Source organism: Eschrichtius robustus, chromosome 19 (genome assembly GCF_028021215.1).
Source record: "Eschrichtius robustus isolate mEscRob2 chromosome 19, mEscRob2.pri, whole genome shotgun sequence".
Taxonomy (NCBI): Eukaryota; Metazoa; Chordata; class Mammalia; order Artiodactyla; family Eschrichtiidae; genus Eschrichtius; species Eschrichtius robustus.
In genome coordinates this window covers 67,209,083-67,224,118 of record NC_090842.1, presented here as the reverse complement: position 1 = coordinate 67,224,118, position 15,036 = coordinate 67,209,083, and the positions used below count along the sequence as shown (strand labels likewise).

Genomic DNA, 15,036 nt, shown 5'->3' with positions numbered 1-15,036 from the left:
CAAGACAGGGCACTGTTACTGTTATCTGAAGTCAGATGGTGGGAAGCTCTTTCCCTCTCTGGGAAGTAGAGACAGATGATTTTTTCCTCCACCCAAAAAGAGGTCGGAAGAAGAAATGAGGCCCAGCACAGTGCCTGGCACAAATCCGACACGCAAGGAAAATTCATTGAGAAGGCAGATGTTTATTCAGCTTCTGGCCCAGCTCCACCTGCCTCTCCTCCCATTCTCAGGTAGCTTCCATGCTCTGGAATTTTTGCCAGCCCTTATGAGAGCAGTGCTTTAACCCTGCAGCGGGAGAACCTAAATGTCTGCGCCACCTAGAAAGTCCTGGCCACTCTCCCCTCCTACCCACTTCACACTACGGATAAATTGCAGCCTCAGTCAAAACGTCCAGGGGGAGGCACCTGCCCTAGATCAGTGTTTTTCAAACTACAGGTTCATGCGCAGATAATAAGGTAGAATGAAATCTGGAATTGGCATTCTTTAAAAAAAAAAAAAAAAAAAAGTAGATGGAAAAAAACAGAGCTCTGCACATGGCAGAGGTAACTACTGTTAAACCTTTGTTTTGCGTATGTTGTGTAGCTATATGGGGTTGCCATATAAAATGTTTCTTACAATGGATCGTGGTTTAAAACAAAAAGAAATATTTAAGAACACTCGGCCTATATGACACAGGTGGTCAGGAGCCAAGCTAGGACGAACCCCAGTGCAGGCCAACCTTCCCAGGCAAGCCAAGGCCCAAGTGGGCCAGGCACTTGCTCAGTCTCCGTGCTAGGCAGTCGGCAGAGACACGGTCCCCCAAAACCTCACACGCTCAAAGTGGAACCTGTGTTTACTGAGTGTCCAGTCTCAGGCCCTGGCTGGGGAGTGGGAAGCAGGTCTGGGGCCCCTTCCCCCAGCATCGCAGGGGGGCCTCAGCAAGATGCTGCAGATTCCTGATGGCCCCCAACCACGGGCTTTCAGGCCCGAGAATTTCAGCACACAGCACTCTGCTCCCTACCCCTCCGGTCAGGGCTCAGCCGTGGACTCGCTGATGTCTCTGAGGTTAGAGGACTCCACTCTGTGCATGTGAGGTCTTTTTCCCATCCTTATCTCCAAAACACTGAGGACCCGAAGATTACTCCTCAAGGCAGGGCTCAGCCTCCCCACGGGGGAGGGGGTCCTGTGTTTGTGTCCAGGGCCCCCGCAGCCCAGCCTCTGGCGCTCCCGGCTGTCTGAGGGCGATGGGAGTCCACGCTCCCCCCAGAATCCCATGGTACCTGAGGTACCCCGCAGCCTGGCTCAGGGATGCTTCCACCGAGCGTGCTTCTGCAGCGTGTTCTGCTCCATAAATCGGCGTGGGCAGTGCGGGCACTGGTAGGGGCGCTCCCCGGAGTGGACCCGGCTGTGCTGGGCCAGCTCGCCCGCCTCTCGGAAGCGGCGAGGGCAGAGCGGGCAGCCGTGGGGCCGCCCGCCGCCCGCCCGGTGAATGGAATGGTGCCGCGCCAGGTGGCTGGCCCGCTTGAATGCCTTCCCGCAGGTGTCACACTCAAAGGGCTTGACCTCCGAGTGGGTGATGCTGTGTCGCTGAAGGTAAGACATGTACTCGAAGACCCGGGAGCACACTGGGCAGCTGTAGCACTTTTTCTGAGCCGAAGCCCCATGGGGCCCGGACTCTCTCTGAGACTCCTCGTCCACCAGCACGGTGTACGGGACGCCCTGGGTGTCTATGAGCAGGTAGTGGTTGGGCCTCGAAGGGGACGAAGCCTGGGGACATCCTGTGGAGGAGGAAGGTCCGGGTTCTGGGGACCCGCCTGTCCGAGGGGGAGGCGCCTCCATGGCCTCAGCGGAGGGAAGCGCCAGGGGCTGGGGGCAGGGGGACGGCAGCACCAGCATCCGGAGGGGTGACTGAGGCCTGGTGGAGGGGAGAGAGGATGAGAAGGTTACAGTAGAGGAGGGAAGCTCAGCCCCACGGGCTCTGTTCTCCCCTCTCTATGTAACCTACTCAGGAATTCTGCAACCCCCGTCCCCCATCTCCTCTCCAGTCCTTCGGCGCTGAACTCTGTGACCCCCTGTAAGGCTCCTAGGCACCCCCTCCTTGAAAAACCTCTCCAATTCTGTTCCACCACCGACTGTACGCACAGGCTCTCTTTACTCTATCTTTCCGCTTTGTGCTCCCCTCAGGTCACGGGTTGCCCGCAGGCCCCACCTAATAGACCTCCAGGCCTCTCCCTTGTCTACGCCACTGATCCCAGTCTGGGTGTCCGTCCATCCTACATATCCCACCAAGAAGCATTTCCTACCCCCTCTACATGCACTCAGGCCTTCTCAAACGGGCTGCCACGTCGGGAACCCCATGTCCTAACCCGCCCACCTCCCCTCGCCCGGCTACCTGCAGGTTCTCTCCAGTCCGCGCCCATCCACCCCGCCCCCCCCAGTCCTGGCAGTGTCCCAGCGCTCTCTGGGGTTCCACCCGCGGCCCGGGCCTTCAAGCCCTCTCTACGCAAGTTCTCGGCAGCGCCCGCTCCGAGCCGTCGGAACAGCCCCTCCCCGCCCAGCGCACAGGTACCCGCTCACCCGGCCCCGCCCCTCCCTACGGCCCGCTCCGGCTCCCTCCCGCCTCCCGGCCCCCGTACCCGGTGCAGCAGCCTCTCGGGTCCGGGCGACTCCGGAACGGCCCCGGGCTACTCCCGTGGTTGCAGATGGCGGCGGGTCGGTGGTCTCAGGGTGTCCCCCAAGAGCTGGCGGCGCCGGGTAAGGGGAGAGAAGACCAGGGTAAAGAGAAGAGGGTCAAGGGGAGGGCGGTGGGGGCGGGGCGCCTGGGCCTTTCGGGAAACGGCTCCGGCCAGAAACACAGGCCGAGATGAAGGTTCCCAGGTGCTTATGGTCCGGTTTCCATCCCCCAACCCCGCTGCCTGCTTCACCCCGTCCGCCCCCATCGCCCCATACGCAAATAAGAGCCCTAAAATGGAGTGCGGAATGTTTATTGAGTAAAGGGTGAGGGTGGTGGGCGGAAATGGGGCAACACAGAAATAAGCCAGACCGTGCCCGTGCTCTTTTGTCAAATCTTCCACGCAGACAACAACCGTTCACCACTTCGGAGCAGACAACCAGGGCTCAGAGAGGTTACGCCGCTTGCAAAGGCTCACACAGCACAGCTGGGCGGAAACTGGGCTCCGACTGGCTCCCAGGCACTGGGAGGGGCAACGACTTGGTCTACATCACACAGCTAGAGGGGGAGGGAAGGAAGGAATGTTTCTCCCTTTAGATAGTTGGGGAAACTGAGGCACAGGGTAAGGCAGTAACCTCAGCGGAGTAAGGGAATGTGTGTGGGAGTGACGCTGTGTGGGTCAGACGTGGTGGCCCAGAGAGGGGCCGGGCAGCACAGGCCGGGTCTGGAACTTAGTGGAGGCGCACGTGCTGCGCCAGCTCCGCTGCGTCCTGGAAACGGCGCGGGCAGAGCGGGCAGGTGTGCGGTGGGCCGGCGCGGGCACGGTGCGTGGCACGGTGCCGCGACAGGTGGCTGGAACGCTTGAAGGCCTTGCCGCAGGCGCCGCATGTGAAGGGCTTGAGGTCCGAGTGCGACACGCGGTGGCTCTGCAGCCGCAGAGGGCTGGCAAAGACCCGGGCGCACTCAGGGCAGCTGTAGCCCTTGCGAGGGCCTGGCTCTCCCGGCGGTGCCTCGCGCTGTGGCGGGCCCCGGGGCTCCTCCTCCAACTGCACCGTGTAGGTGTAGGGGACCCCGTTGGCGTCGATGAGCAGGTGGCGGCCCAGCCGCGGGGGTCGGGGCCCCGCCGCCGAGGAAGGAGTGGAGGAAGGACCTTCCGTCTTGGGGAAAGGGGGAGCCTTGGGGGGCGGCGGGTCCATGGTCTCCGGAGAGGAGGACCGAGGGTGGGGTGGCCGCGGCGGCAGCAGCAGCATCTGGAGCGGCAGCTGGGAGCGGCGGCTGGGAGCGGCGGAGGGGAGAGAAGTCAAAATCGCCACTTCCTGGGGAGAGTGTACCAATTCTCACTGCTTGTTACCCTCTCTGTACCACTGACCTAACTTCCCTACACAAAAAGAAACTGCTTCTAGGTCAGATCGCTCTACTTGCATCAAGCAGCTTCAGGGGCTTCTACAACTAAGCTCAGCATCTCAGCGCCCCGACCTGCCTTTCCTCCCGGGTCCTCCTCTCATCCCCCAGCTGGACCAGAGAGCTTCACCCAGCCACTTCCCTCCTCCTTCACCCCCAAAGCCAATCAATATCCAACTCTATTTCCCCCTTTACATCTTCATAGCCTCTTTCATGTCACGCCAGGGCTCTTGCCTCCAGAATTTCTTTAATGGGTCGCTTCCTCTTCTTCCCAGCCCCGGCTCAGGTTGCATCCTCTCCCCCCAGGACCACCGCAGCAGCCTTTCTTTGGCCTCCAGACCCTCCTAGATCTCCATCCCTACTAGGTTCCCTGGGAGGCCTCCCATCTCTGGATACGGCTGTAGCCTCTCTTAATTTCCTCTCTAGGTACATCCCCGGAGCCCCACTAACCCAATTCCCCACTTTTCACCCAGGGCTCCTCTATCCTGTTCCTACATTTAGCACCTTAAGGTTTCAACTTCCTCTCCCATTACCTAACCTGTCCTCGAAATTTCAGGTATGCCTACCGACGCCTCAACTGCCGGCCTTCTACGTAGCCCACGGCCCATGAACTTTGCCACCTGCTACATCTCCACCCAAGGGTCCCTCTCTCTCCCCAGCCCGTAGGTATAAGCCACTGACATCTCTGCTGTTCCTCTCTATACCCCTCGGGGCCTCCTCTCACTCCCCGTGACACACACCAGGGCCCCGGAGTCCCTCTCCCAAGCCCCCTTCTCCCTCTCTTCTGCATGCATCTGGCATCTTTATGTCCCCATTCCTATCCCTGCTGTACCCAGCACAGCGCCTCCACCCCACTTCTCTGCTCCGCTTCCTTCTGTAACCCCAGGGCCCCTGTGTCCCCCTTTCCGCTACGCCCCCAGGAAACCCCCGCTCCCGCACTCCCTCCTGCCTGTCCCCCGCGCCCCGGCTCCTTCCCCGCCGTGCCCCAGCCCCACCCCCACCCCCACCCCCGTTATCACCAGCCCCCTCCCCCAGCCCTGCCCGGCCTCACGCCGTCCCGGAGCCAGGCTCCTCCCTCCATCCCGGCCCCCGTACCCGGTGCAGTGGCCTCTCGGGTCCGGAGGAGCAAGCCGAGGTCCCGAGCGGCCCGGGCTTCCCCTCGCGAGTGACGGCGGCGGCGGCGGGACCGAGGCTTGGGGGCGCTCCGGGCCGGCGGCGCCGGGGACGCGGGCGCGGGGGGCGCGGGGGCGCGAGGGGCGGCGGCGTCCCTGGGAAAGGGCGCCGGCCGGAAACCCGCGCGCCGCAAGGAAGGTTCCGCCGCCCCAGAGCCCGCCGCTCTAACGGCCCGCTGTTTTTGAGTATCTAGGGATCGCGAGAGAGAAGAGGGGCCGAGGGCGCGGGAACCACACAGCCCGCCCCCTGCCCCCCGCTCCCTTCCCATCCCCTACGGGAACAGTTCGTTCTCTGGGACAGAGATTGATTAGTAGACGAGGCTAGGCGAGGCTGTCTTTGCCCGAAGTCCCACAAGGAACGGGCGCGCCCAATCCGTCCTCTTCCCACTGGCCGACCCGCCTGCATCCCCTTCCAAACGAGGCAGAGGGCGGGAAGAGGGAAGTTTCTGTCGGCTGGGCAAATGGGGAGACCGAGGTGCAGACAGGGCCAAACCTTGCCAGATGCAGAGGTGGGCAAGGATGGCTCTTCCCATCGGGCAGGTGGGGAGACCGAGGGCCCGAGAGGGCCAAACCCTGACAGATGCAGAGGTGGGCAAGAGTGGCTCTTCCCATCGAGGAAGGGGGAGACTGAGGCGCAAGGAGCAGCAGCGACAGCGTCTGGGTGATGTCGGCACAAAGCGCGGCGGGCCCGACGCTCCCGCGCGCAGAGAGGAAACCGAGGTCCGGCGGCCGCGTCTTGGTGCAGGAGCGCGTTGACCAGAGCGGGGCAGGGCAGCCAGGCCAGATCCGGAACCTAGTGCGGCGGTCGGCGCCGGGCCGCGCCAGGTGGCCGCAGCGCTGGAAGGCCTGGGGCAGGCGGCGCACGCGTAAGGTTGGAACGTCGAGTGCAGCGCCGGGGGGCGCCCGCAGCTCGTCCTCCAGCTGCGCGGTGAACTAGTAGCGAATGCTGCGCGTGTCCACGAGCAGGTCGTGGCGCGGGGGGAACCAGAGGGGGGCGGCGCTGCAGCTGGGGAGGGGAGGCAGCTGGGGGCACAGAAGGGAGAGAACCGGCGTTAAGGTCGCGCCCAGACCAAGGACCCCGGCTTGGTCAGAGGTGCGTCCGAGAAAGCTGCCGAAAAGAACTTTCTGGGATGATGAAAAAGTTCTCCCATCTGCGCGTTGTCCACTGGGACAGCCACCAGCCGCGTGAGGCTATTGCTCATTAGAAATGTGGCTAGGGCTTGAGGACCTGAATTTTAAATGGTATTTCATGTCTCTTAATTTAAACCTAAATAGCCACAGGTGGCTAACCGCTGCCCACCTTCCGGTACAGCTCCTAAACCACCCTCAACCAGTTGCAGACTGGAGACCCGCGGCCCAGAGAGGGCACAGTTATATTTGGTTTGGATCACAGATATGTCTTAATGTTTTACTGGGCAATATTTTAAAAGCCAGAAAATGCACACACAAATTGCCAGCTATAGAAAAAAGTCTCTAGATGGGGCAACAGTAAACTGAAACTGATAAAGCATTCTCAGAAAACCTTCAAGAAACCTCCAAGTGACCCAACAACTGTGATCTTAGGCTTCGATTAAAGATCCTCCAGAACTGTACTGTCCTAAAGGGCAGCCACTGGCCACACATAGCTCTTAAGCGTTTGGCATGTGTCCGGTCTGAACTGAGATGTGTCATAAATGCAAGACATCTAAAAGATTCTGAAGACTGAGTATGAAAAGAGTGTAAAGTATCTCATGAATGACTTTTATGTTGATACTCTGGGTATACTGACTGGGTTAAGTATGTTATTAGATTAATTTCAGCTGTTCCTCTTCACTTTTTAAAGCATGGCTCACTACTGGAAACTGTTGTCCTAGAGGTTCTTCCTCTTTTGTAATTTTATGGGGTGGGGGGCAGTAGGGAGAGTGGAAACTGGTGAACTGAGAGGGTGTGCCCGGTTTAAAGGGGTAAGTACACCTGTGTACACCAGGCTTCTCAGCTTTGGCACTACTGACATTTCGGGGCTGGATCATTCTTTGTGACGGGGGGCGGCCCTGTACATTGTAGGATGTGGGGCAGCATGCCCGGCCTCCACGCTTCGGATGCCAGGAGCACCGCCTCTCACCCCTCAATCTCACTCCCACCCAGCTGTGACGAGAGACTTGGCCAAATGTCCCCCAGGGGGCAACACAGATCCTGGGCTACACAGACAACTACCACAGGAATCTCCCACCCAGATCCCTTTCTTGAGTTTCAGACCCATGAAACTTGCTTTGTCCATGAGAGCCACGCCCACCCCACCCCGCCCCACACCCAACTCCGGAAATAATGACAAGGACCAACGTTTATTGGGCCCTTCCTATGGTGCCAGCCATCGCTAAATGCACTGAATCCTCAGAGCAGACCCAGGAGGGAGGTGCCATGCGGATGCCTATTTTATAGATGAGGAAACAGAAGCTCCGAGAGGTCACGTGATTGGGACTGAGCTCGTACATCCGCTGGACAGCACGTGCTTCTAACTGACCCCTGAGTCAGAGCTCATGGCCACTGTCTGCAAGCACCTCATGCTTCTCCCCAACCCACTGCCGCCACCGCCCCAGCTCACCATGACAGCCTCCCCAGCCCCCAGTTCCTTCTCTCTATGGCAACACTGCAGCGGTATAATTACGCTAACCCACAGAATCATGTCATCACCTGACCTAAAACCCTCCTTGCTGCACTTGGAATAAAACTCAGAAGCCGCCATCACCACAGTGCCGCCCAGCCCACCTGGCCCACTTCCAGGGCCTTGTGTTTGCTGTTCTGCCCTCTGGAATATTCCTCCCAAACCCCTCACAAGCACACACCCTTTCTGGCCATTCAGGTCTCAACTCGAGTAATCCTTCGTCACTGAAGCGCTGCTGGTTGTATCAGAGCTCAAGCAGGTGAGCAGGTGAGGCCCTGCTCCGTCTGGTCAGGCCATTCCCTCCGCATCTCATACTACAGTCCGTAGGGGTCTTGCTCGTTTCTGGATTTGCTACTTTACTGCCTGCTCTTCCCGCTCTGTCCCAGGCAACATTCTACCCTCAGAACCTAGCAAAGGTCTGGGGAGAGGGTAGGGGCTCGGTTCAATGTTGGTTGAGTGAATGAATGCAGTCACCCCGTCCAAAGGTAAAGCATTATCTCCCCCCACCGAAACAAAAAGCCTCGCTTCTCTCCTGGGACAGGATCATGACGAAGCCCCACAACCAGTCTGGAACCTCGAACGTCCTCATCCCGCCCCCCCACTTCTACACTCCCCAAAGCCAGAAGGCACCAAGTTCTGTCCCTCCCTCATCCTGAATGTCCCCCTCTGCTCCCCAAGCCCCAGCTCTGGCCCCTCCTTCCTGCCCAGGGCCCCTGCGCCAGCCTTCTCCCTGGTATCTTGGTCCCCAGTACTGCCCCCGCCCTCCTTGACACTCTTCTCACAGCTGTCTCATATGTAACCTCCGCACAAAATCTTGTCACGGCCCCCACGACCCTCAGGACCAAGTCCCCAGGTTCCTCAGCCTGGGATTTGAAGCCCTTCGTGAGGTGGCCTAGCCAATCCACCTCACCCCAGCCCCACATGGCGTCTTACGGCCCCCCTAATGGGACCTAGGGAGGCGCCCCTAAGAAAGCGCTCCAGCCAGTAACTCACACCCGCAAAGGAAAGGCTCCCACCTCACTTGTGTTCCAGCCCTACCCCTGCAATTAAAAAAGAATCAAAACTAACGAACGTTATCTGCACCTGTCTCAGCAGGCACCACGAGCTGCTATAAAGAAGTGACGGAGCAGTAACTGCTACCTTCGTATTAGGTGAGTTTGCAGCTCACCTGGTAAGGATGTTTCATTCTATCCCATCTTACAGATTGGGAAACGGAGTTCCAGAATGGGATGGTGATCTATCTCAGGCTATAAATAGAGGCTGTGGCAGCGTCAGGGATTCGGCAAGAGACTCCTGCTTCCCACCCCTGGCCAGGACGGCTGGGGACCACAAGCCATTCCCTAGTTCAGGATGAGGAAACTGAGGCCCAGAGACGCAGCTTCAGGTCACACAGCAAGTAAACAGCGAGGCCAAAACCCCAGCCTCTACCTTCTGTACCAGAAACAAGAGATTCTCTGGAGCCCCTGCAGTCTCTCCATGGTCCAGGAAATTCCTTCCAGCCAACTGGCCCAGAACGTGCTGCGCCAGCTGCCCGGCATCCTGAAAACGCCACAACACAGCGGGCACGTGTGAGCCCGACCCAACCGGAGCTGGCGTATGAAGCGATACCTCGCCGGGGCGCTTGAAGGCCTTGCCACAGACGAAGGGCCGGAGTTCTGAGTGGGAGATGCTGTAGTTCTGCGGTGCCGCCATCTCTTGAAGACCTGAAAACACTGGGGACAACTGAAGCCTTGCGGGAGGGGTGGGGGTGGGGGTGGGGGTGGGGGTTGGGCTGCAGCCAGGGGGCCTCCTCCGTGTGCACGTATGGGGAACACCATTCCCGTCACTGAGCAGGTGACGGTCCCTCAGAGGCGGGCTGAGGCCGCGGGATGGGGATGGCGGGGGTGGAGGAAGAGGAGGGGGCCGGCTTAGGGGTGGGCACCACCCTAGGGAGGGAGGGGCCCATGGCCTCCAGAGAGATTGAGGGTCAAGGTACACTTTGGGAGGCTGAGGGGAGGACAGACGGGCGATTAGATGAAGTTCTTTCTCCGGAATTCACCAGCTCCAAGCCTCTCCACCCCGCGCCCGCGAGTCTAAGCGAGTGACCCAGCGGACGCACCGCTCGGGCCTCTCCGGTCGCCCGGAGCTCAGCGCCTACCTCCCGGCGCCGGCTCGCGGTGCGGAGGTCTCTCGGGTCCGAGCGCGGTGAGAAGCGGCTCGAGGGGCGGCCCCAGGATGTCCGCCGCGCGGGGTCATGGACTCGGAGAGCCCGGAGACGGCTCCCGCTCCTGCCTCCCACTCCTGCCTCCTTCTCGGCCAGACGCGGCCCCAGAAATCCGCCCCGGCGGGAAACAAACACCCGCGAACAACGGTTCCGGGTGTCTGCCCGCCTCACTTCTCTGCAATAAGGGGGGGAAAAGCCAATATAAAGTCATTGGCGACGTGGTAGATACAGAGGGAGGGAAGACAAAAGGGATGGCTTTTTGTCCGAAAAGTTGTGACTTTTCTTTAAAAGTCACTTTATCTATGGTTTCCCTGGCAGTCCAGTGGTTAAGACTTCGCCTTCCAATGGAGGGGGTGCGGGTTCGGGTTGGATCCCTGGTCTGGGAGCTAGGATCCCACATGCCCGGCAGCCAAAAAACCAAAACATAAACAACAGAAGCAATACTGTAACAAACTCAATAAAGACTTAAAAAAAAAAATGTTCCACATTTACAAAAAAAAGTCACTTTATCCTTCTGGGCTGGAGAAGGAACTAGTCGTTCTAAAATAAGAAAGACTTCCTTCAATAGGAAAGAAAATAGAACGTCTACCTACAAATAGGAACCGAAACCAGAAAGGGCTAGTGATTGGTCGGCTGCTACACAGCAAAGACAAAGAGCCAGAATTATCCAGCCCGGGGGACAGCTGAGGAAACCCAGGCCTTGTGATTTAATGTGTTACATGGCAAGAAAATGGAGTCAGCTATCATTCTCCGTGTTGGTGGTAAAACGAAGGCCAGAGAGGGGTAGTCACTGGCCCTGGGTCACACAGCTAGTCGGGGCTGGCTTGTACGATGCCAGTCCCTCCACAGGGCTGAAGTGGTGGAGGGAAGTGATATCCAGGTCTGGAGGACACCTGAACTCCTGGTGTCAGTCTCCACAGCCAGCCAGGAAGTCCTGCCCTGAGGAATACACCGGGATGCATTGGGCCAACCCCTGGAAAGTGGTCATCCCCCCCCCCCCAGGTGGGTTAGCCCGTGCTGGCTGCCGTTGCTGGAGCACTTGAATGCCTTCCCACAGGGGCCACACACTTAGCGGCAGAGTTCCGAGTGCAGGACACGATGCTACCCGAGGTAAAATAGGCTCTTACAGGTTTGTAAGCACACGGGGCAGAAGTGTGATGGGAGCTGGCCCATCTCTTTCTGCATCACCCTGAGCTGCTTCCTCAAGCCACAGTAGGATGTGTGTGGTGATCAATAAGTGACCACTTGAGCTCGGGGGCACAGGTGAGGACAAAATAGGTGACTGAGTTTGAGATGCATCCCGGGACATTCCCAGTTTTAAAACTGAGAGGAAGAAACAAAGAAGAACCAGACAAGAACACAGATGTCTCAGCAGATTTGGCTACCATCTGGCCGCTGACAGGGAGGAGAGAATTCATCCCTAGTTTTCTAATGGGTTATTAAGGCCAGAGAGTGAACCCACCAGTCACAAAGCCCACACGGTTCAGTTAAAACCCAGGGTCCCTGCTTCTTGGGTAAGGCTAAAGGGGAAAAGGAGACCAGTAATGGCCCTGGGAGGTGAGGGCATCTTTCTTGCTACTTTCTCCTGCTTCCCCTGCCACCCACAGACTTGCAGCACACCCCAAGGCTGGAGATGATTCAGTCTTAACCAGAACAGCCCAGAAAAGGGTGTTGCCTTGTCCACTAGAGATGCCAGGGTCTAGCTCTGCAACCGTCATCTCTCAAGCTGGACGCTGGCAACTTGGGAAAGATTCCCAGCACGTGGCTCCCCAAAGGTATCAGTTTTGCGCCCATGTTAGGAGCAGACTCGGTCTGCCCTAACACACCAGGACGTGCTGCGCCAGCTCCCTGGTAAGCCTGACCCGCCGGGAGCAGAAGGGACAGGTACAGGGAGCCCGGCGGATGAGCTGAGGCTGGCAAAGACTGCTGGGTCATCTGCAGGCCTTGCCACAAGTCTCCGAGATGAAGCACCCGATGACCGGATGTGAGAAGCCATAGGCCTTGAGACGGACAGCATTCTGGAAGCCCTGCAGGCACTCGGGACAGCTGGACGCTGGGCAAAACTTCCTGCTTGTCACTGGGCTTCTCCACTCGCACTGTGTATGTGTAGGTGTATTGTATGCCCGTCCACTCAGAGGCTGAAGGCCCAGAGAAAAAGGAGGAGGAGGAAGGGCCAACTTGTAGGAGGAGCACTTGACTGGGACTGGGGAACCCACAGTTGATGAGAATAAAGCCATGGTCATCCCTTTTTTTTTGGCCGCGTTGCGCAGCATTCGGGATCTTAGTTCCCTGACCAGGGATCGAACCTGCGCCCCCTGCAGTGGAAGCGCGGAGTCTTGACCACTGGACCGCCGGGGAAGTCCCAGTCACGGTCATCCTTGAATCAGAGGAGCAGCTAAAGGAAGGAAAAACTGCACTGACTGAAGGTGCAGAGAGCTAAGCTAAGGGCTGAGATGACCAGAGGACCTCTCTGCATCCCCCAATCTTTGCTTACCTACGTCATCCTCCACCCCCTACTCCTTAAGCCCCTCATCTCTCCAAGGGGCTGGGGGACTTTGCATGGGCCTCTCTCCATGTGCCCAAACCCTAGACTTTCTAACTTTACCACGTCTCCATGCTCCCGGGATTTGCACAGGCCTCTTGCATCTATCAATCGATTCCTATGATGTGCACTCAGAGTCGTCTTACACGCCCCCAGAATCTGTGGGACCCATGCTTTACTATATTGCCCTCCGTCTCCTCTTTCAAACCCCTGGTGGGCAGGGTGTCCTTTTCCCTTGTCTCCATTCCTCCCCACCAGGGTATCACTCTTCTCTTCTAGGACCTCCCCCAAACTCCCTGAGTTTCTTTTTCTGCCCAGATCCAAGATTTCTTCCTTTCATGCTGGTCCTGCGACACCAATTAAGTGTTTCCATCCGCCCAGAAAGAAGTCTCTCACCTCCAGAGTCTGTGTTCGACCCACTCCACCACCTTCCCACCATCCCTCTCCGAAGCCCACCAAGGCCTCCCTGGTTTCTGCCTTTTCTCTTGTCTTTACCCCCCCCCGCCCCCCCCCCCCACACACACCCGGCTGCCCACCCGTCCTCGTGCTCCTGGACCCCTCCTCCAGGCATGCATGGCCTTTGCTGTCCGTGCGTTATGAGGAGAGGCCTCCCGAGAGTCTGCTCCCCGGATGCAAGAGGCGAAGAGAGTAAACCTTCCGCGAGCCCTAAGTGGAGCCATAGGGCTCCGACCAGCCAGGAGAGGGATGGGGTTCATGAGAAAGCCTTCCGGCCGGAAACACAAACCCTCAAAGGAAGGGTTCCAAGTGCCTTCTGTTCCGCTGGCCTGAATCTCTGTCATTCATTCAACAAATATTTGTTTAGTGTCTCCCATACGCCAGCTTCCGGGGGTAAAACCATGAGCCAACCAGACCGAGGTAGTCCCTGACTTTCTCTACCTTAGAGGCAACAAATGTTATCTGTATTGCACACCTGCTGCGACAAGGAACTCTCCTAAGCCTCCTGGGGGCGACAGAGACCAAAATATTGAAATGTCTGCCCTCACCTTAGCACCTGGGAGAAGCAGGTAGGGATGACATTCAGGAGACAAACTCAACGACGGACAGGGTCCCTAAAGAATCTTACATAGCCCGAGAAGAGGACTTCAAACAAGAAGCTGTCTCAAATTCAGTCCTAGTGCTTTGCAGATGAGGAAACTGAGGCCCAGAGAGGTTACGTGAGACGTTGATGGTCCCACAGCAAGGGGGTGCCAGAGCCAGGATTACATCCTAAATCCTAAAGCGGGGAGGTCTTTACACTTTCTCATCCCAATATCTTCATTTTGGACTTCCCTGGCGGTCCAGTGGTTAAGACTCTGTGCTTCCACTGCACGGGGCACAGGTTCGATCCCTGGTTGGGGGACTAAGATCCCGCTTGCTGCGCCGTGCAAACAAACAAATAAACAAAAAAACTCTAATATCTTCATTATGGGGAAATTGTTCTATGGCCCTCGAGAGTTACAGGATTGAAGCTAAAAGAAGTTTAGGGAAAGAGTTGCCTGAGTGTGAAACAGCCCTCAAGGCTAGCTGTAGATGCTGGCAAGGAAAAACCAGAAGGCTGGGCTTCCGAGCTCCCACCCGCACGGAGCCCTGTAAAGTCATGAAGAGCCCCTTCTTGCCTCAGTACAGACTGTCTAGAAGGATTAGGCATTCCACGCGGATTTCATGGCAAACACCAGATGTTCACGAGGCAGCTTAGAAACAGTAGGATTCCAATTCTGGTCGAGAGGCTTGTGGGATCTTAGCTCCCCGACCAGGGATTGAACCCAGGTCCAAGGCAGTGAAAGCACCGAGTCCTAACCACTGGTCCACCAGGGAAGTCCCTTCTCCAGGGAAATCTGAAAAACACTGTGTGACACCATTCCCTGTTTGGTGACTCAGTTTCCCCATCTGTCATGGAGAGGCCACCATTCTTTGTCTTTCCTTTTAATTTTATTTTTCTATATCGAGACGTAAGTTATGATGGAAGAAATGTTCATATGTTGAGGTATGGGGAAGTCCTTCTGGCTGATACATGATTTGACTTGAACTTTATGCTAACCAGAACAGCCTGTCTTATGGCCTGTCAAATGTACACTGTACAGCTGCGTTAACCATTAAAGAAAAGAACACATTTAAAATCAAAATGGGGAGAGGGGGTGAATTGGGAGATTGGGATTGACATATATACACCACTATGTATAAAATAGATAACAAATGAGAACCTACTGTAGAGCACAGAGAACTCTACTCAATGCTCTGTGGTGACCCAGATGGGAAGAGAATCTAAAAAAGAGTGGATATATGTATACGTATGACTGATTCACTTTGCTGTACAGCAAGAAACTAACACAACATTGTAAAGCAACTGTACTCCAATAAAAATTAATTAAAAAAATAAATAAGTGAAAGGGAAAAAAAAATCAAAATGGAGTCACCATGGTTCAGGCA

General features: G+C 57.2%; 2 protein-coding genes across 11 annotated transcripts; both read right to left on the bottom strand.

Annotated features, from left to right (window-relative positions):
- Positions 1 to 162: 162 nt before the first annotated feature.
- Positions 163 to 13,299, bottom strand: ZNF581 (zinc finger protein 581). Of its 9 annotated transcripts, none has more exons than XR_011071251.1 (5): positions 13,134 to 13,299; positions 10,002 to 10,242; positions 9,473 to 9,576; positions 5,147 to 6,246; positions 2,948 to 3,208 (listed from the first exon to the last, which is right to left on the bottom strand). XR_011071251.1 is itself a non-coding variant. In XM_068527389.1 (4 exons), the coding sequence occupies exons 1-4, from the start codon at positions 13,178 to 13,180 to the stop codon at positions 1,282 to 1,284; spliced, it is 1,005 nt and encodes a 334-aa protein (XP_068383490.1). In that variant the 5' UTR covers positions 13,181 to 13,299; the 3' UTR covers positions 163 to 1,281. The 9 variants fall into 9 exon arrangements, 6 of the variants coding, with proteins under 6 accessions (XP_068383490.1, XP_068383491.1, XP_068383493.1 ...); XR_011071252.1 differs by having other exon boundaries at positions 9,473 to 9,567; XR_011071253.1 differs by having other exon boundaries at positions 13,146 to 13,299.
- ZNF580 (zinc finger protein 580) lies at positions 2,948 to 5,230 on the bottom strand. Of its 2 annotated transcripts, none has more exons than XM_068527400.1 (2): positions 5,147 to 5,230; positions 2,948 to 3,925 (listed from the first exon to the last, which is right to left on the bottom strand). In XM_068527400.1, the coding sequence occupies exon 2, from the start codon at positions 3,898 to 3,900 to the stop codon at positions 3,382 to 3,384; it is 519 nt and encodes a 172-aa protein (XP_068383501.1). In that variant the 5' UTR covers positions 3,901 to 3,925; positions 5,147 to 5,230; the 3' UTR covers positions 2,948 to 3,381. The 2 variants fall into 2 exon arrangements, with proteins under 2 accessions (XP_068383501.1, XP_068383500.1); XM_068527399.1 differs by having other exon boundaries at positions 2,948 to 3,966; positions 5,147 to 5,229.
- Positions 13,300 to 15,036: the final 1,737 nt, after the last annotated feature.

What these genes read in the sequence shown, in the direction of transcription:
- ZNF580 (XM_068527400.1), bottom strand. Translation starts at nt 3,900, where the DNA reads ATGCTGCTGCTGCCGCCGCGGCCACCCCACCCTCGGTCCTCCTCTCCG.
- ZNF581 (XM_068527389.1), bottom strand. Translation starts at nt 13,180, where the DNA reads ATGCCTGGAGGAGGGGTCCAGGAGCACGAGGACGGGTGGGCAGCCGG. An exon ending in GAGGACGGGTGGGCAGCCGG is followed by an intron (nt 10,243 to 13,133) that starts GTGTGTGTGGGG and finishes CCCTTATTGCAG; the next exon opens with AGAAGTGAGGCGGGCAGACA. An exon ending in CCTTCAAGCGCCCCGGCGAG is followed by an intron (nt 1,895 to 9,472) that starts GTATCGCTTCAT and finishes CCCCTCCACCAG; the next exon opens with GCCTCAGTCACCCCTCCGGA.